Source organism: Acromyrmex echinatior, chromosome 4, assembly GCF_024713525.1.
Source record: "Acromyrmex echinatior isolate Ae372 chromosome 4, ASM2471352v2, whole genome shotgun sequence".
In the NCBI taxonomy this organism is placed as follows: Eukaryota; Metazoa; Arthropoda; class Insecta; order Hymenoptera; family Formicidae; genus Acromyrmex; species Acromyrmex echinatior.
Genome location: NC_141855.1, coordinates 3,236,782 through 3,257,532, shown reverse-complemented (window position 1 = coordinate 3,257,532; position 20,751 = coordinate 3,236,782). Strand labels below are relative to the sequence as shown.

At 30.8% G+C, this 20,751-nt stretch overlaps 1 protein-coding gene across 2 annotated transcripts in view; it reads right to left on the bottom strand.

Moving 5' to 3' along the window:
* Positions 1–20,751, bottom strand: part of Gfrl (Glial cell line-derived neurotrophic family receptor-like) — a 354,141-nt gene that overhangs the window by 17,259 nt on the left and 316,131 nt on the right. For both annotated transcript variants that reach the window (XM_087405786.1, XM_087405787.1), the window contains exons 11-16: positions 17,260–17,465; positions 13,468–13,731; positions 12,607–12,674; positions 10,275–10,479; positions 9,672–9,817; positions 9,059–9,187 (exon numbers count right to left, since the gene is read on the bottom strand). In XM_087405786.1, coding sequence (XP_087261912.1) covers positions 9,059–9,187; positions 9,672–9,817; positions 10,275–10,479; positions 12,607–12,674; positions 13,468–13,731; positions 17,260–17,465 — 1,018 coding nt within the window. The remainder of the gene's footprint in view (positions 1–9,058; positions 9,188–9,671; positions 9,818–10,274; positions 10,480–12,606; positions 12,675–13,467; positions 13,732–17,259; positions 17,466–20,751) is intronic.

The following is a 20,751-nucleotide window of genomic DNA, read 5'->3' as shown; positions in this document are numbered from 1 at the left end:
TTGACAACCTACGAGTGACTCTACATCGAACATTCCGATAATCCGATATGATTTAAAAAGATTACTGATAAAGAGAGATTCCAAAGAGAATCGAAACGTTCAAGATTTCAAGATTTCAAATAAAGATGATATCAACACATCGTATGGATTAACAAAATTATTTGTGAAAGATTTATTGCGCACCTCCGTTCGCGCTGACTTTCATAGCCCAGATTTAGGTTGTTTAGTTGTTTTTGTTATTTTAAGGAGAGAGAGTCCTTGTTTAATATATTTATTTTTTACTAATAAAAGAAATAAGATGAGGAATGGAATTCTGTTCGAGTTCTTCGCTTGATATGACAATCACTTTATTACGATTTATTCTTCAAAGCTCTCAATTTTTTATATAAAAATTAGGCTGTTTATTAAAGTTACGAGCATATTTAGCAGCAATCTTAAACAATGAATCGTCTCGTCAGCTCGTGTGGAAATAAAACGTGCCGGATTTAATGAGCTTCAATTTTTCTGCAATTTTGTTCTTAACGGCGGTGCAAAGTGTTGAAGTACCTTAACGAGAATCCACTCGATGTCGCGACAGTAGTAGAAGCGGGGATGACCATCTGCCGGAAGGCAACCGAGGGTGAAAATGCAGAAAGAGCTTTCTGATATGAATTATTAGGAATTGCGGACGTGTTCGCTATTCCCAGATTTCTTGATTTTCTGTCCTTGTTTCTGGCAGCAGAAAGTTTCTAAATTTTTCCGCATTCTCGGACGATTGCTCCCTTGCGCGATTAATATGCGACATGTATAAAGAATTTCTAGAAAAAAATGGCTTATGTAAAGCTTTAAAAATAAATTTCTAATGTCTAATAAAAAGGAAAAAATGTGAAAACTTTTTAATACAGTGTACAAAAAAAATCATAAGTACAATAAACGACACATACAAAAAAATTATAAGCATAAGAATTGTTTAATCTTTCATTTATTTATTTTACTTTTTATCATTTTTTGAAGACTTATATATATGTTTATTTATAGTCTATAATTCTCTGTAATAATTTTTATATTTATTTAATTATGTTTATTAAATATTGTTTTTATTTAAATAAAAATGCACATTATAAAGACGCAATACTTTTAATTTCAGAAGTTTAAAGATCTATCGCATAAAATTTGGATGTATAAGCAATGACCATATTCATAGATATCGCAGAAGCACCCGGTACATATCCATCGGCATAAGATGGTGACATTGAATTATTGTTAACCTGATAAATGCAGTCCGGCAGCTGTCGTCGCGCTCGTCGTTGAATGCGACAAGGCATCCCAGTAAAATATGCGAATGCATAATTGAAAAACGGCGCGGAGCGTCGAGAAACCACGGCTTTTTCAACGTTTCTCGAACTGCCGTAAGACAGGATTAAACTGCACCCGTCAGGGGTAACTTAGCACCACACCGAATAAAGATCGTATCATCGGTATTCTCTTTCTCAGGAGAATAATTCGTCAGCTCCACTTACGATATATAAAAAAGTTTGAGATCTATCTTTACTCTTGCGCCAAGTCATCTTCGCCGATTCAGTTTAATTCTGTTTCGCGATGCTAGAGAGTTTCCTATTTTTAAGCCGTATATGAGATAAAAGTGATGTAACATAGTCGTTTTAATAAAAATTAATTATTTTACCTTCAGACGATTAGAAAATGGATTATTCAAAAGTTAAGTTTTGATAACAAAAAAGAAATATGTTCCAAAATGTAAACTAACTATAATAAATAAAATAATAATGCATTTTTAATAATACATTACTTTAAATACGAAGCGCCACTACAGTCTGAATGTTAAGATGTTGAATTAATATAAATGAATTAATTTCAGAAATGATAATTGCATGCCGATGTGCTTGTCGGACTTTCAACGCAATCAATCTGAAGTATTAATCCTCCCAAATTTCTCAAATTTAATCTTAAAAAACTGTAATAAACTTATTGCGAATAATATTTTAGATTGATTGCGTTTAAAGTCCGACAACCATATCGGCACGCAATTATCATTTCTGAAATTAATGTATTTAACATAAATGATCTTGTTTTCAATCTTATTATTTTTAATAATGTATTATATTAAGAAAACATTTCCTAGATAATTAAAGTAAAAAAGATATGAAATATTCGCAGCATTTCCAGGATCTACTATATATATATAAAATTCGTCTCAAAGTTATCTCAAATATCAGTTTGATGAAAATTGAATATTGAATTAAAAATATAATTAAATTGATTTAATTGTTTAACAAAAATATTATTTGACGATTTAAATTAAACACGATTTAAATATGCAATTCGACTGTATTTTGTAGATATAACCAAAATTAATTGAAAGAGCGTAATTGGCTGCACAGAATCTAAGAGCACGCGATATCGATATCAAATTAGGTCAAATTATCGAACAATCACAGTCGAATAATTACGGGAAAATTGTACAAAACGGGCAAAAATAATCGCATAGACAATGAGTAGCAAAGTTCCAATTAAATACAATCGATACTTGTTCCTGGATAGGGATTCGATTGCATCTAGCTGACAAACGACTAGGTGATTCGAATAATGATTTGAGCGAGATATTCCAAGTCGTAAAGTTTTGCATGAGCTTCGAATAGCATAAATCCCGCTCGACGGTAGATAGAGAGAGCGTGGGAGTGTGAATGCAAGAAAGGAGGGGAACAGAAAGTGAAAGATGAGAGAAAGTAAGACGAATGCTACTCTGCAAGAGAGAAACGAGCGATTTCCAGTTGCCGGCGCAAAGACGGCAGTCCTTCGTTATATTAGCAAAGTTTTATGACGTATGTAGCCGCGACGTGCAGTCATCGGGGGAAAATGCAAGTTTCCATCCCTCTCGCTCGACGATGCAGTCCGCTGCTACTACGAGCCCCATGGGACAAGGCAGACAGAGAAGGGGGCGAGATCACATTGGGGACTAACCGCACGGGCCAACTGCCACTATGGGAAACTTATGCGAATCTGAAAATTTTCAGACACACATCCCGTGCCGACAAATTCGTAATGGTTGGATATTTTCATTTAATCATTCTACTTAATGAAGTGCTCTAAACCTTGAACCATACATGAAGTATCTAAAAATTTAGCCAGATATAGATCTGACAATAATTTTGTTGGACCATCGAAATAATTATGTAAGACGTTCAATACAATTCAAACTGAATACTAGAATGTCAAAACTTTTTGCAGCATTACTCATCATATCCGAGCGACTTATGTAATTATTTTTATGGTTTAATAAAATTATTTTTAAATCTATGTGTCTCTCTCTTGCGAAATTTTTGATACTTTAGCTGTTAGCAAAACCATTCTTTCTATGTACTAATTAACGAAAAAAATAAATATCTTAAACTTTAGCCAGATACGTATCTGAAAATAATTTTGTTAAACTATCAAAATAATTAGATGCTCAATATAGCTGCTAGAATATTAAAACTTTTTGTAGTATTGCTCATTATGCTTAAACGTTCTATACATAATTATTTCTATAACAATTATTTTTAGATCTATATTTAATTAAATTTTTAGATACTTCAGCAAAATTGTTCCTTCTGCGTGTAGAAGTAACAAATATTTCATTTAATATTAATATTAATATTAATACACATTTTGGATATAAAAGATTAAATTATTCATCTTTACTAAAATATATAGACGAGAATTTTGAGGATAGAATTGAGCATAGAATTGAAAAGAAAGAAAAAAAGAAAGAAGGTAGTCTACCACACACATTAATGATAACAATCATCTTGGGTCTACTTCATTTTCTAAACTCGCCTTTTTCTTCGCGATCGTTGCTTAGCGCGATCCTCGGATCTCATCGGACGAACCTCAATCTATTTATCTATATATCTATCGCATGGGTCGCCTAGTCGACCATTTCGAATCGAAACACGCTATCTCTCCCGCTGGCAATGGCAGAAACGAATTCTCGTAATCCCGTCAGACGTTCTCCGTCGAGCCGTTATTTAAAGCCGTCCAACGGGCATTCGATGAGCGAAGTTATCAGCCATAAAATAACTTTAGTTATATCCCTGTAGTTCCAAGATACGAATTTCTTTTTCTTTTAGCTAAACACATTATCTAATTATTTAAATTTAACCCATACTTAAATGTGTTAAATGCTAAATCAGTTGTAGTAAAAATTACGTTATTATATAACAACAAACGTATATTTACAGATTATTAGTTTGGAATAATGTTTTTTTTTTGCTATATCAAACCCGATATAGTACCTCCATTATATAAGAACATGTCCCATATTAATACGTTATTAGTTTGGTATAATGTTTTGTTCTATATGTCAAATCCGATTAAAATATCGCTCCTCATTATACAAAGAATTAATATTCACAGATTATTAATTTGGAATAACATATTTCCTGTATATTAAATCCATAATTAATTTCCATAATTCACAACTCTCTCTCTCTCTCTCTCTCTCTCTCTCTCTCTCTCTCTTTCCTTCTCTTTCTCGCTTTGATATATTTAATATTTGATATAATCCCGTGTAATACTTGTAATACATGTGTGTTAATACTCGTAAGACGACATTGAGACGACTTTCTTAGCGAAACTTTCAAATCAGTGTGTAATTTTTCGTCAACTCTGTTTTGCATCAATCGATTGTGACGTTTTGCTTCGATCTATATGACGTGTTAAATGCACGTCGTTTTCTGCTCGCGGCACGCATTTTACAGTCACACAAGTTCCCGAGGCGATTTCCAATTTGTGATAAAGCGCTGGTCCATTTGCAACTTGATGGAGATATTCTGGATTCGAATTGGCGTGTTGTTCCGATCTATCCTTTTTTCGTGCGAATTTTTTGACGTTGAGAATTCGTTATAATAAAAATCCCTTCCGCCGTTCAATATTCGCAGGATATATGTTCGCCGAAGAGAAAATTTCATTATTGCTTTTCGATGTAATCATGTTCAGAGTATGTGGGTCGTGGGTCAAATATGTTAAAGTGAAGGTATGATCTCGGGGCACAAAGTTAATACATAGATAGTGCTTAATGCTAGAGAGTTTTTTAGTTCATTCCGAGATCACATTACTTGAGCACACTTTATCCGATAAACATCCTGAGAATGTCTTTAGAACATAGGGACTTCTTCTGAACGTTTTTAGGACGTCTCTTTGAGATCTGTGTTTTATGCGTTAATTTCGTATTTTTATCGTGGTTTTTATTGCTGTTTTTATCTACATTTTCAGATCATTAACGTTCTTTCGATGCTAATTAAAAACCTACCTATTCTACTAACAGCAAATACATCATTTATTAATCCTTAAAGTACATCTTTGATAATTATTTTTAATTGATGTATGTGTGTGTGTGTGTGTGTGTATATATGTGCGTGTGTATGTGTGTATGTGTGTGTGTGTGTGTGTATATGTGTGCGTGTGCGTATGTGTGTGCTACCTGTAGTAAACTTTTTATAAACATTTAAATTTTACAGGACAGCTATTATAGTATAATTTAAAACATTTAACACAAATGCATCATGGATTATTAAATTTATTAAGAGAGTATATTCAGTTAGAAATTTGAAAATATCGATTTTTCAAAAATCACATTTTCTTAAAATATACAATGTTAGAAATATTCCCTGAAAATTTCAAGTTAATCCGTTGTATTTTCACGACGGAGATATACGATCTTGAGTATCGAAGCTTCTAGCAGTCTAGCGTAAAGGAAAGAAGGAAAGAATACATAGAAGGAAAGATGTCATCGGCAATAACAAATTGATATTTTAGAAGCATCAACTTTAAGAGAGGATGTACTATATAGTCCTGGAATAGATGACTTTGTGTAAATTGAAAAATTTTTTATTTAATAGTAAACTGTACTTGAAACTTTAAACGCATTTTTTTCAAAACTATGTTTTCAAAATCGATGACCAAAATATTTTAAAAATTGCACCAACCAATCTGAAATTTTACATGCTTTCTTTAGACATGTAAACCTAGTCTTTAATTAAAAGATTTTTTTCCAATGCGTTTTTTTTTAATAGACGAGAAATGTCCATTTTTTAAAAATGAAAATTGAAAGTTTATCTTTGAATAGCCGCCATTTTGTTGTACTTCAATTTTTCGAAATATCGAACGATCAAAGATTAGATAAATTCATATATTAATTAAATCTTTCGAATTTTTTCATTTCAGATAACCTTCTGAATAGTGGTCACCGCAAAACGCGTTTTGGAAAACAGTTTTCCGGACACTAACTATAACTTATTTATTTATTAATATTTTTACATTAAAAAAAAATGAAAATTTTGTCAAAGTAGGTTCTTTCGAACATAAAACCTTTCATATAAATATGTGCATATATTTTCCTGAAAAAAATTCTCGAAGATTCATCTTTTTTTGATCTCCTAACTGAGTATATCCCCTTAATAAAAGAGATAAGTAGATTATTAATTAACTTTCTATTATTAAAAATTCATAAGTGAGCTTTCTGCACATACATATTTTTTATTTACTAAATTTTCTTTTTCTAAGCGATTATTTTCTCAAAGCTTAATATGTTTCAAATCTATCATTTGATCGATCAACTTATGATACAATGGCTTTAATCTCTCGTATTCTATAATTTATAAATTCATTTTATTAATTTGTAAAAATGATATTTGGTCGGTTATGCCATATCGGGTATACTTAAATCACGACATCGTAAGTCGATCATGAATCACAGAGTTTTAATCGCCCTGTGCACATTATAAGCAAACGCGTTATATGTTCCGGACACATATAAGGCTGCATTCTCGCGTGCAATAACCTGGATCGATCGGCGATCTGCACCCGGCTACCTAGAGATCTATCGCGGCGCGAAGGGTGGAAATTCGGCAAGGAACGAGCGGATTAATCGCGATAATTCCGCTCGAACAACGCCGAGATTCGCCGAGAAATTAAAACTTTCACGAGGACCCGTTATCGCCCTTTCGCACCGACTTCCTGTCGGCTGCACGCACGCGCGTATATCGAATCGCCGTCGTTCACGCGATCAGCTTTTCTTGCTGTTGGAAAGACCCTCAAAAAGGCCTTGCAAACTCTGGAAGTACAATCCTACACGTAATGCAAACACGGTAAAGATTTAAAAGTTGACCTATTCACATGCTTCATAAATTAAAAGAAATAACAATAGAATACAAATCCACCAGGAAGAAATTACATCATAACATTAAATCATATGTATTATTACAAATTTAAATCGGATATTACATTTTTGTCGTCCTGTACTTTAATGCACCATGTTATAAACTTTCAAAGTAATAGCAATCTACAAGGTGTCTTATAATGAATAAATAGAACAGGCTAAATTGAATCAAAAAGTTCTGAACCATTTTATGATTTTCATAATAATTAATGAGATAACAATTAATTCTTTAATGTTGTCAAAATTTATTTTAAATAGTGAAACAATATTATTAAAAGATTTTTGAAATAGTAAAAAATTTATACTAAATATAACAATATGTGCTGAGGTATCCCGGATAAATAATAAAGGGTTAATGAAATACTAATAAATAATAATTTATAAAGATTCCCAAATGAGCAGTCGTTTGTGTAAAGAAATAACTCAACTTTACACGTGTTCGTGGTTACTAGGAGCTCGGCAAGCTGCTTTGAAGTAGAGATTCTCTAATCAGATTGGCTTTCTAATAAGAGAATCACTTTTTGATTAGGTCAACATTTTTCGAGTAAGCTTTTAAGTGATGACTAACTGCAAGAATGACAGCTATCAAGTTTTAATACATTACATATTAAAGCGAGAGAGGTAGAAGTCACCAACTTGCATAACATTCACTTGCACAGTCCTCCACGTTAGCATAGCAAAGGCTTACTCTGATATGTACATGTATAGATCTCACTACTAGCACCACAGTATATAGAGTGAGATAATATCTTATCTCACTTGCAAGATGTTGCCACGTTAAATGATACGCTCTTATGAGCCAGTCTCCGATTAGAAGAGCTCTATTTAGAAGTGTGCTCTATATATGAACGGTATTGGCTTCGCAGGAGCGACATCATGTAAATTGTTATGTCATTTGTAAAGCACACCTCCAAACATCTCGTCGCGATCCTAGCAATCATATACGCCTGTAAGATTGACCTGTTTTTTTATGCAAATGCATATTTATTCGGGGATTTTCATTAATTATTATCTCATTAAAATCTTTTAAGAATATTATAAAATTAGTCAAAAATTGATCGACTTTATATAATAAGTAAATCAAATTTATTTTAATTTAATGATCTTGGCTGAAGAATCAAACTTACTATTAGTAAATTCAGAATATATTTTAAATAAATTTAATGCTTGTAATGAATTTGCGAATATATGAACTTTTGTATAAAAATATTTAAAACAAAATAATTGTTACTTGCGTACAGTATTTTTCTTTGCGTAATGTTGGGAAATTAGAATCATACATCTCACGCAAGTAACAAATTATTTAAAAAAATACTATGCATACATAATATAAGATTAATCATTGCGAAGTTTGCAAAATGATACTTCTTGATTTAGTTTAATCCGCTTTACTGCTTCACGCGAGTTATGAGACATCCTGCATCATGTTAGATGTGATATCATATTAGATTCAAAATATTATATCATTTATATTGAATAAAAAAGTACTTGTAGAGTAAGATAATTAAGAAGATAACGAATAAAGATATAAATATTTCTATTTAAGTATAAGTCTTGTACATACATATTTTAGATCAATACATACGTTGTAATATACAAAGTTTTAAAAATGCAGCGCTCATAGTACGTCGCGTTAAGTTCAGAATGTGTTAATGTAGTTTTTAAAAAAGTAATGACTGAAACTCTATTTACTCGAGGCTTTGGAAAAGGTAATAAATAGAATAATAAGATTCTGTCTCTCTTAAGTGTGTCTTCCTTTGTCTCGCGGTTTCTCAAAAATTTTTGTGGCTTTATTTAGCTCTCGCACCAAGGTATTCAATTTTCTCCATGCAGTGCGAAAAGGTCCATTCGAGATTCGCTTACCTTGACGCGTAGCAGGTGTTGCAGACTTTGAGCCTGGCTGCTATTTAAGGGTGGATTGTCGGTCCCGAGTCGTGCCACTGCGATCACGTTTTCTCGGGTCGCATTGTACAAGAAGAGTGTGCATACTGTCTGTAAATGGAAGATGCGGGAGAGTTGATCTGAGAAGGTAGATACGTACACTGGCGCGTCATTCATCGCTACAATTATGGCGACTTTATTAAATTCCGCGCAGCCCGATTTAGTTTTTAATCGACGCGCAGTTTGACGAGTCATTACATTTCTTATTGACATTTCTCATTATCGGGATTTCACGCGCCGATCGGAGATGCTGCGCATTAATTGCATTCTGGGAATTTCACAGAACGCTTTCCTTCGCCGCCGAAACGACGCGAGATGTAATAAACCTCGGAATAATCGACTGATTTTAAATTCTTTTCTGGGTCATTGAATTTGTGGCAGATTGTGCCAAGACAATCTTTCGATTTTGGAATTTAAGCGAAATTTCCATCGAGCTGTAAGCCGCGCGTACGGTGTTAATCAAGTGACAATTTCAAAGTGTCATCTAGTCGAGATTATAACGATCAATAGGAACAATGTGACGGCAACGCCTCACCTGATTATTGACTTCCTTTCTCATGAAATTATCGAGAGATGACACCGCGTCCAGCACGGTCACATTGTTGTACTGCTTCAATAAGGTCTCATCCTTCTCGCTGTATCCCAGGAACATGAAAACCCCGTGCGGTATACTATATGTGTCTGCGCAAATAATACAATGCTGATTATATTGTGAGAAGAGAAATCGTTTTCTGTCGGATTACTTGAAAATCGTCGTAAAATCAAACCACGGTCGACTTCAGAAAAAAAAGAGAAAAGACATTTATTAAGTATTTTAATGTAAACATATAAAACGTAGTAGCAGAAGCCCCATTTATTAATATAAGTATTTTTTTATATTTCTTGAATTGGTTATTATAAAAACATTCCTAAATTTTGTCTGTACAAGAAAAAATATGGAATAAGATATTTCTATTAAACTTTAATTAATTAATTAATTTTATAAAGCAAACAAAACTATAATCTCATAATTATCTATATTATAGCTTATAAAAATAGCATTTAAGTCATTGGTTTGTAGAGAGTTCAATGAAAGTGTTGTTTAAATAATCTACTGTAATTTAATGGCACCATAATTATCTGAGAGATAATTACTCACCGGGCGAAGGCCGCATGCATATAAAGCCGCCGCTATAACAAAGGCAAGGACCTCGATGCGCTTGGTAGGCTGGTGCTTCATGATTGTAGAAAGCGAAATCTGTCTTACAGGGTAACGTTTCGACGCACAAGGTATTGCAAACGAGTTGTTCACCTTCAGCACAGACACACAGTTCTGAGCATTCGGGCTCGTCTTCACGATAAAGCTGCGTAAATAAAATACGTTCCAATCAATATTTATACCCATATATATTTCAAAAATGACAGCCACAAGTATAAAAATTATTGAAGTATAAAAATTGTTACTTATTATAAGTATATAAATAAGTTTCGCAATTTTTTTCTATGAAAACACGTTCGTGATGTTGAATCCACGTATTTTATGTAAACTATTGCATATAAATAAAAATTTATTGACATGATATCCACATAAATGTAACGTCGTAATTTTATTACACAATCGAAATAAATTTTCCTCGAAGTTTCAACATGAATTTTACATAGATACTTTCATATAGATTTTAATTTACATACATATATAATCCACGTAGAATTAATGATGAAATATAATGGGAATAGAACTAGAAGATAATAATACACATGGAATTCATGTGAATAAATTTGTATCAATTTTTATTCTATGCAAACCATGTCGAAATTTTGATATTTTGATAACATGTCATTCATAACACATTACATATGGATATCATTTTAAAGAATTTTTGTCCACGTAATTCACGTAAAATACATGAATAACGTTGACATCACGAGTCTATTCTCATCAAGAAGATAAAAAAGAATAAATGTTTATATAAAAATGTATTGTACTATTTTTGTGCTTTGAATTCAATTCTGAAGTACGCTCACGTTATAAAACATCTTATAGGTGATGTACTGACATATACTGTCAGTACTAAAAATCACGAAATTTATCTAACAGTAAAAATTGATTCATTTGTGATTTTTATTTTTAAGAGATGTTCTTTGCTGTTTGTTTTTATCATTATTAAAGATATATTTGTAATCAATTTGATTGAATATCGTGTTTAATCTGTTTCTTTATTCTAAATTAAAACAGCATTTGTTCAATCTGAGAGGATATTAATAAATTAATTCTAAAAAGAATAAATGTTTAAAATAAATGTTTTAAATATAAGGCTTCCAAAATGCTTTATTAAAATAAAGAATTTAAATGTGTGACTTCTTAAAATAATAAAATCTGGAATAACAAAATTTTTTTATGAAAAAGAAAATTTCAAAATAAATGGAAAAAAGGAAAATTTTGGAAGAGAACAAGAGAAATATCGTATCACTTTGATGGAAATATTACTTTGAGAATTGTAGAAATGAATTAATTCACATTTTGACACATGAAAGTTAAAAATAAAAATGTGTTATTTAATTCAAAGAATTGGATTACCATTTCTTCTTTAATATCTGATAAGTGTAAGTCTCACAATTTATTCTGGTTGCTTGAGTGACGGTTTTATTCACGATAAAAATAGTGAAGCAGCCAAAGCAGCATTTTCCCAGAGTTCATTTCCAATTAAATTAATAAAAATGTAGATTTTCTAACTATGAATTGTTATATCAAATTCAAAATACAGGATAGACAATCTTACTAATGGAAAAATAATTGTGCAAAAATTTAAATACGTATTTGTTAGCACTATTTAAAATTAACCCTGGAAACTTATTTATACACTCAGTATGTGTATATAAAGAATTATATATAAAAGGAATAATGTATTGTATAGAGCATCCCCAATATATGACACTAATTTCTATCTAAATATCACATTTTAAATTACAACAAAAAATTATTATCTATGTATATATTTATCTTTATCTATATATAATATATTTTCTTCAGGTAACAATTTTTATTTAATTCATTAATCGACAAATTTGTCAAAATAGAATCTAGTAAAGATAAAAAAAAATAATTAACATTAAATGCCATAGTTATTTTTCTTGATACAATTAATTAAGGCTTTTTAAGTTATTCTTAGAAATTCAGGAAATTTCTCATCAATAATAAGAGCTAAAGAGATACATCGCGAAGTCGTGAAGAAGTCGTGGGCGATTTCCTGTTCTTTCCCTCTTCCGTTTCTTTACAGTAAAAATTCGCTACTATGCACTGTGCAGTAAATATCCGATTTTCGCTGACACCCTCGCCCACGCTTTCTAGTATGACGTTCACGAAAAGGTTTCACAAAATCCATGCTTTTTCTTTTTTGTCTTGCGAGTATCGGCTCTTGAGGGTGATGGCAGTGAGCGCTTTGCGTCGCGACGGCGATCGCGAGAGACTTGGGAGATTGCGAGTGACTCACCCTTTTGCCCTTGCCTTCCCTTATGTATTGCTGACTGTGTGTATTCGACCTTTGAACCACGCAGAAGCCTACAAAGAGAGTGACGTGAGAAGCTGTCTTTTTCGCCAGTTTATTTCTCCAGTCCTTTATAAACTTCTTTTTCCAACGTATCTCACCCGGAGGCGATCTATCTAATTTGCTTCTCGATGTGAAAGAGATTAAAAATTCTTTTTTTTTAAGCTACTGGTAAATAAACGAAGTTTTATTTATAAAAAATGTAATAAACAGTTTTATTTACAAAAAATCAGTTTGCTTAAATTAAAAAATAATAATATAGGATACATAGAATGTATAAGACATATAAATATGATAAAAAAGAATTAGAAACAAGAATTTGAAAATTTAAAATTTTTTAAAATCTTTTAAAAAATAAATATCTGCTAAAAAATTAGCACTATGAAAATATGATGATATATGTATAAACCTTAGCATTGTAATAAAATAGTGAACTTTCAAAGATATCACGATAAATTCAATTTTCAGTAATAAATATATAATAACCAATTAAGTTCCAGATAAAATTGTTGTTACGATAAAATTTACGAGGAACAAGTTTATATTACGTATAAAATGTATTTCAGAGTTTAATTTGTAAAAATCGTCTATTTTTTAGTGTTAGCTATTTCAATATTTCCATACTTTTAAAAATCAAACTGAAAAAGTAATTAATAATTTGTCAGTAGAATGCTCGATATAATCCCGACAGAATCAAGGGATATTACATAGCAAATGTATTATGCACCAATTGTATTACGTAACAAATTAATTATATTACATAGAAAATTGATAATCATTGAATACGTTTGTACTCTATCCACTCACGTGGTGTCGGCGTGGTAGTTGTGGTGGTGCTCGGAGTGGTGCTTATAGTGGTGGTTGTGATTTCCCAAGTTTCCGTGGGTTCGGTGGTCGGCCACCTCGTCACTTCCGGTATTTGATTATCTTCCACTTGTTCGACTGCGGTGGTCGCCGTCGTGCTCGCCGGTGATCTCGTCGTTGATGCGACGGCCGCCGTCGTTGTCTTCGCTGTTGTCGTTCGCGAATGATGGTGCTTTCTACGCGCGTGGTAGTCCTTCTGCGACTCCACTGTAATCAGAAGAATAACCCTCTCAAAACGATGTGAGAACGAAATTGAATAAGGATGCGGTCCGATTCATGCTCACAGTGCTCTTGGAATCATTTCATTCTTGTTGTTATCAAACAAGGACAAACACTCATGAGCATTGTAAACGAATCAGACTACAACTTAAGAATTACATTGAAAGGTAATATACAAATAACAGATTTTTTACTTAAAATGAAAACATATCTGATAGCAACTATAAAGGTGACGAGTTTTATATATATATGTAGAATTAATGTACATATTTTATAGTTGCAATAATTATAAAATAGATTATTTAATAATGTACATTAATGTTACATATAAAACTTATCTGTTTATCCCCTCTATTACTTAGAGAAATTTCCCTTTCCTTTTGTTAGTCTTTCTATTAATTGTCTGACAGAATTTCCTGGTGGAAATGCTTTCGATTGTTAATTTAATTATTTTCTTTCGTCATTCATAATTGCTAGCAGACAATACAGTTAATTAACATCTCCATATATTTTATGAGCAACGAAGGCAAAGCCATTAATTAATGAATTTTCATTGAGATCTTTTAGATATTCCATTAGGAATTGGATCTTCTGTGTACTCAGAACATCATGATTTTCTTTCGAATCTTTTCTTATGGGCATAATTTGATGAAAAGTTTAACGGGCGTTAAATTGTTTGTGGAAATCATTTGCGACGAGTAATTTTAGCAACAAAGACGAGAAGATTATTATAACATGGATCAAATATAAATGTAAATTTAAGGAACTTTTGGAATTAATGGATGAGAGCGTTTGCTTAAGTCTCAAAAAATGTATTTTTACGTTACAATTATTTTAAATAGAGTTATAAATGTAATCGTTTTAATTTAAATACTGAAGATGACCCAACAAAATGGCCGAAACGTCAATTATAATAAGATATACGTTTAAACAGGAAATAAGGTATTTATTTTCTGTTTGTGATGTTTACATTAACGATGTTTAAATAAACGTGTAACCAATTAATTGAAATAATTCTCCTTAGACATTTATAATTGTAATTTATAAAGATTATTTTCGCGATTGATTTATATGCTCCTTGTTATTATTATTATTCATTTAGAAAGCCGTCGATTAAATTTCATAACTATTGCAGAACTTCTTCGCAAAAATTATTCACGATTCTATGTTTTATGATTACCCATGCTGGGATGTGCTTTCACTTTCCGTCTATAACTTACAACATTTCACGGCACAATAATAAGAACAAAAAAACTGCCGACTTGAATCGGAATCGTCGCCTCGGAGTAACTTGGGCTTAATACTTTCTCCCTCACTGTCGTGCCGCGCACCAGGAAACGGACGTGTGGCCGCAAATAACAACCGCTAAGCAATATAAAGTGCCGAACGGAGAGCCTGTAAAATTGCAGTTGAATGTACACGTGTAGTCATCCGACGTGGAAGTATGAAAGTATCGGGAAAGTCCCGGTCCCGTATCGCCGGCGGCGCAGCTGCTGTGAAATATTTCAGCCTCCGTGGGGCTCCGGGGTGATTACACTTTCAAGGGGCACCGCATGCCTCTCCTCTCGCGAGACGCGTACAGCAATAATAGGGAACATAAGATGCGCGTAATAATATTTTACGAGCTGCAGCGACGACTGCAACTTTTATTTTCACGAAATAGATTATGTTTATAAATAGTATTATATTTATAAATACGCCACAAAACGGCGATGACTGAGTCTTCTATTTTAAAACAAATTGTATATCTCAATAGAATTTGCAATAAGGATCTTAAGGATTTAATTACAAATTATTCAATGTCAAATTATAAACTAGAAATAACTAAATAAGACATTTACTTTTTACATTTATCATTAAACATGTATTTTAAACGATTGATTAAATAATTCTCTTTACCTCTGGAATAATTTAAAAAAGAATGATACACTTAGGGAAAAGACTAGATTTGCGATATGGTGATCTGTGCAACTACATGGTGATGCCACGCGCAGAATTGTAATTACATTGGTCGAACAAACGACACAGATTAGCTCTTATCGATCTTTCTCGACTTCGTTGAGTTGTAAAGCATGGCAAATGCAATGGACTGCATTCAGTCGGTAGATAAGTCATTTAGATACGAAGAAATTGCATCTCCTACTGCGTTTTAGAAGTGTATCATGCCGAGCGCATCGGCAAAATATCATAGAACTCTGTCTGTTCTAATTATGTACTATAATGTTTATATATTCGGTGAACAGAATAGAAATTAGCACTAAAGTAAATTCTTTAGTAATTTTCCAGTCGAATTTTTGTAATTTTCTAATTTGTCATTAATGAATATTTTAGTAAATTAGAAGTTAAATATAATTGTAAAAGTTAAAATCATATTAGTTAAAAAAGAATAAGCTCTTGTTAAATTTTATTATAGTGTTTTAAGAACTGTTGAGATGAGCTGCAAGAATATGTAATGAAAAATGAGTTTTCATTTTAAAAAATTTATTTGATCTTAACGATGTTAAATACATTCTTTTAAATCTTACAACTTTTATCGAAGACATTTTTCTAAAAAAATGCACACTTTCCGAGATATTAGACTATTTCTAAATTTTTACTAGATATATATTTAATTACTCATTACTCGGCTTCCAAAGTCAATTAGCAGGAATGGCTTTGCAGATGTGTTCTTGGTAGCTTCCTCTAACATTACTGCAAATGCTGTTTGATCAAAATTGGTGATGAGCAGAACGCAGCCTTTCCTTGCAAGTTTAATTTACTAATCTAATTTATTGAAATGATCAACAATAATAAGTTAGAAAATTACAAAAATCTATTAGATCAAAATTATTAATATAAGATCATATTTTGTTACTTAAATATTTTATATTCATTTGCTGTAAATAATAACAAATAAATATATCCTTTATGCGTAATAAATAAATGCAAAAAGAATTTATTGCAAAATGCCGTTTAATGAAAAATGGAATACCGTCACATCGTTCTTTATGCTGATAGAATTGTGTGAGATACACATTTGTGAAGATCGATCGAACATCGGAACAGTATATTATCAGTCTATATTAATTAACATTCCAATATCAGATAGTGTGCAGCTTGCAATTATTTTTATTTAATCCGGATGATTCAATATCGATTTCGAGATTACCGCGTTTTCAAATAACTTGCTTGAAGTGTACCTGCTATTTCCAAAGTAGGTTAACTGTTTTAAAGAATAATAGTTATTTCTTTTGTAGCAGTCTTTATTTTAGTCTCAAAAAAGTATACCAATAATATTGTATTGCTTTATTGTCTTTCATATATTTTTATCGTACTTTTATAAGGTGAAATTTTACAATAACCTTGAACATGTTTCTTACAACATACCTATTATTTCCTATAATTTTTTTTCTCTGTACCAGTTGTCTATCAAAGAACAATGAATCGCAAAGCGATTCCTAACTTTCCTAATCGAAATTGTTGTTACCGAGTCCTTAACGCGAGTAAGTAATGAATGTCCCAGAATTTTCCGCTTACCTACGCAAGGATTCACCCAGAGAAGCCGCTGCCAACCCAGACAGCCATATAGCTGGTTAAGTTCGGTGCCCTTACAAGCGCAATTAGTATGAAGTTCAGTACCCAAAATGCCCAGCATCGCTTTTCTGCACTCGGAGGTTGGTCCGGCGCATTTCTTCGTCATGCTGTCGACCGCGCAACTCTGTTCGTAATACTCTAGTCTAAGTCTAGAAAAATAAAGATACCAGGATATCCATTACATAGAATAGATGATCAATTAAGTTTGGAGTGGTTTTTTTAAAGGAAATAAAATTAAAAATTCTTGAAATATTATATAATTCATTTTGAAAGATAAATCAAAGTAAACTGCATAATACTTCAAGAATTTTTTATTTTATTTTTTTTTATAAGAGCTGCCAAAAAAATTCTTAAAATTATGACAAAATTAGTATGTCGAACCCTGTAATAATTACTCGTAAGTGGCGCAAAGATTGTTTATTATTGATATGCATAGTCAATTATATTTAGAAAATTATTATGGGTATATTTAATAGAATAAGGTAGTACAATTTCGAATATGATACAATTCTAAATGAAATAAAATTTGAATGTAATTTTCGAGGTTTTAAATTTGATTTTTTTCTATTTAGTACTTTTTAGTACTCTTTACACAATCGAGAGTTACTAAACTTTAACCTCAAAATTAGATTTAAACTTTATTTTGTTCAAAATTGTACTTACGCTAATTTTTTAAATATAATTATACATCAATGCGAATTACATATTAATCATAAATATTTTCGTGCTAATTACGCGTAATCATTGTTGCATTCGACAAGCCAGTTTTACAATAATGTCAAAACATATATATTTATCCGCATTAAAAGAAAATTAATTTACTAAATGCCAAAAAGCAGATAATAATATTTACTAATTTCTTCTAACAGTAAACAAAGTGGAAAGACTGATGTTCGTATATTAATTAAACATGGACTTTCTATTGAAACATCAATAATCATCTGTAAATATAAATGACGGTCTAATAAATTAAATATACAACAGATTTAATTGACTAATTGATTGATTTTCTAGATAATTTCTTTAATTAAAAAGGTATTCTAAAGTATCTTTGGGATTAATAATTATAAGTGATGCTGTAACAATCATTGAATTGTATACCTGTGTGACCATTACATAGTGATATTAATATTAGATGATCAAAAGGGCTAATATTGTAACAATGACCAATCGCGGATATTCTCATTGATCACAGGGATTGTTAATGTGGCAAATAAATATATACATATAATATGGCTAATAAATATATACATAAATATTAATATGATAAAACATGAGCTTTGTTTCTACATAGAAGCGTTTCAATTACAGTATTTAATGTTTTAATTATAACAATTTGCATAATTGATCAAAATTAAAACGTGCATATTTTTACATAAAAAAATTATTATTTTGTAAATTTCTTTATTTTCGTTTACTTTATGATTGAGTTAAGTTTTTCATTATTTGACATTATACATAAATTTTTTTTTTATTTTGTTAAATGTATTATACATATAGAATAATAATGTTTAATACTTTAAATAATAAGTAGAAACGCATTGTTTATTTTAAAATAAATTTATTTAGCATTCTATGAGATTTAATATCGTAAATTTATTTTATTTTTTATAATTAGATTTAGAAACACGCATGCAAATTCAATTTCTAATCTGAATCAATCATGATTTCTCAATAAGATCATAGCGTAGATACTATTAAACTACATTTGTATTAAACGTAGAAATCAATGTTTTTCATTTATATTTAAAATAAAGGTAATGACGGAGTTAAATTAGTCAAACAAGTGTCTAAATTCAAAAAGCACTGAAGTTCATTAGCGAAGTTTTTAACACTGTTTGCATTGAATAAATAATAAATAGATAAACGTACAATCGATAGCGTAAAAGTTGTTACACACACACACACACACACACACACACACACACACACAATAAAAATTTTATTCTTCACATAACTTTTAATAAGTCGTTCAATTACGAGATGTTACTGTTATACATCTTACATATTGCATTAAAAGCCAAAAAACTATATCAAATAAAGTTCTAAATAAAAAAGGTAATAATAGTTTGTATACTAATAGTAGTCAAGTAGTGAAATATTTAAAAATAAAAGAAATATTATTAATAATTTAACCAAAATGATTTAATTAATCATGGTACTCAGAGCAATGTGTTGATTCTGTTAATTGCAAGTTCCGTGATTTATTTGCAAACAACTGTTATTATAAAAATAAATAGACGCATTTAAGCAATCATTAAAAAAGTATTTAAATAAATACTATAGAGAGACTTCGAAGTACGCAAATGCATTTTGACTCACAAAGCGTCTGCGGCAATTAATCGTTTTTTCCAAGTTGCATATAGATACCTCTAAATAGCAAAATTAAAAATGGATTCGTTCATCCTCGGCGATAAATCAATTAAAGCGCTGACCATGCATACGTACGTGCGTGCATGCACGCGTGTTTTAATTTAATCGATCAGCGACGCGCTTGCACACGTTCCATCGCTCACAATTGCACCTCCTTTTCGTCCATTTCAATCTCCCGTTACCCACGTTATTTTTTTGAACGTATTTATTAACGAGAAGTGCATTTTACTTCTGCACATAATATTTCAATTTTCGTTATTGAATTTGAAATTTTATCATTAAATAAGAGATACAATAACTGCATAATTTGTGACATATCCAATAATGTTCATGAACAGTGAAAAATATACAATAAAAGTTTGCAAACAATTTCAATAATTTCAAAATTGATTAATTTTTTTGTACTAAAATAAAGTAAAAATCAAAAGACTTATATCAATTTCAAATTTACATATATATGTACTAGTACTCTATAAAAAAATATATTATTTAATATCATTGTATAGGTCCCTTCAAAAGTAACACAATTTAAAAAAATAAATTTTTCAGGAAAGGAAATACTGTTCTTAACTGTCCTAACTATTTTTTAACTTAACATAATAATTACCGATAATTACACAAGTTACAGTAAAAACGATTGGAAGTAATTTTTTAATTTAATTGTGAACCATATATATATTAAAAAATGACTATATTCGTGATTATAATCTGCTAGACTATAATCATGAATATAATTATTTTTACAAAACTTTTTTTTCTATATTAGAATAGAATATATTTATTTTTAATAAATTAATCTTTCAACATTACTTTGAAACGTTTGATCATAGTTTACATTCTGCTCCGTTGAGGGAAACAGCAGATATTGTATATGCAATTTTAACTCTATATTCTTCGTGTTAATTAATATTCGTATACTACGTTATACATAAGATTCAATTAATAACATTTTCAAGCAATTTTATGATACTTATCGATTAAAATGCTAAATCGAAATATATCTTCCATGAAAAGTTAGTATTTTAAAAAATTAATTCTTTCGCACAAAGTAAAATTTCTCTA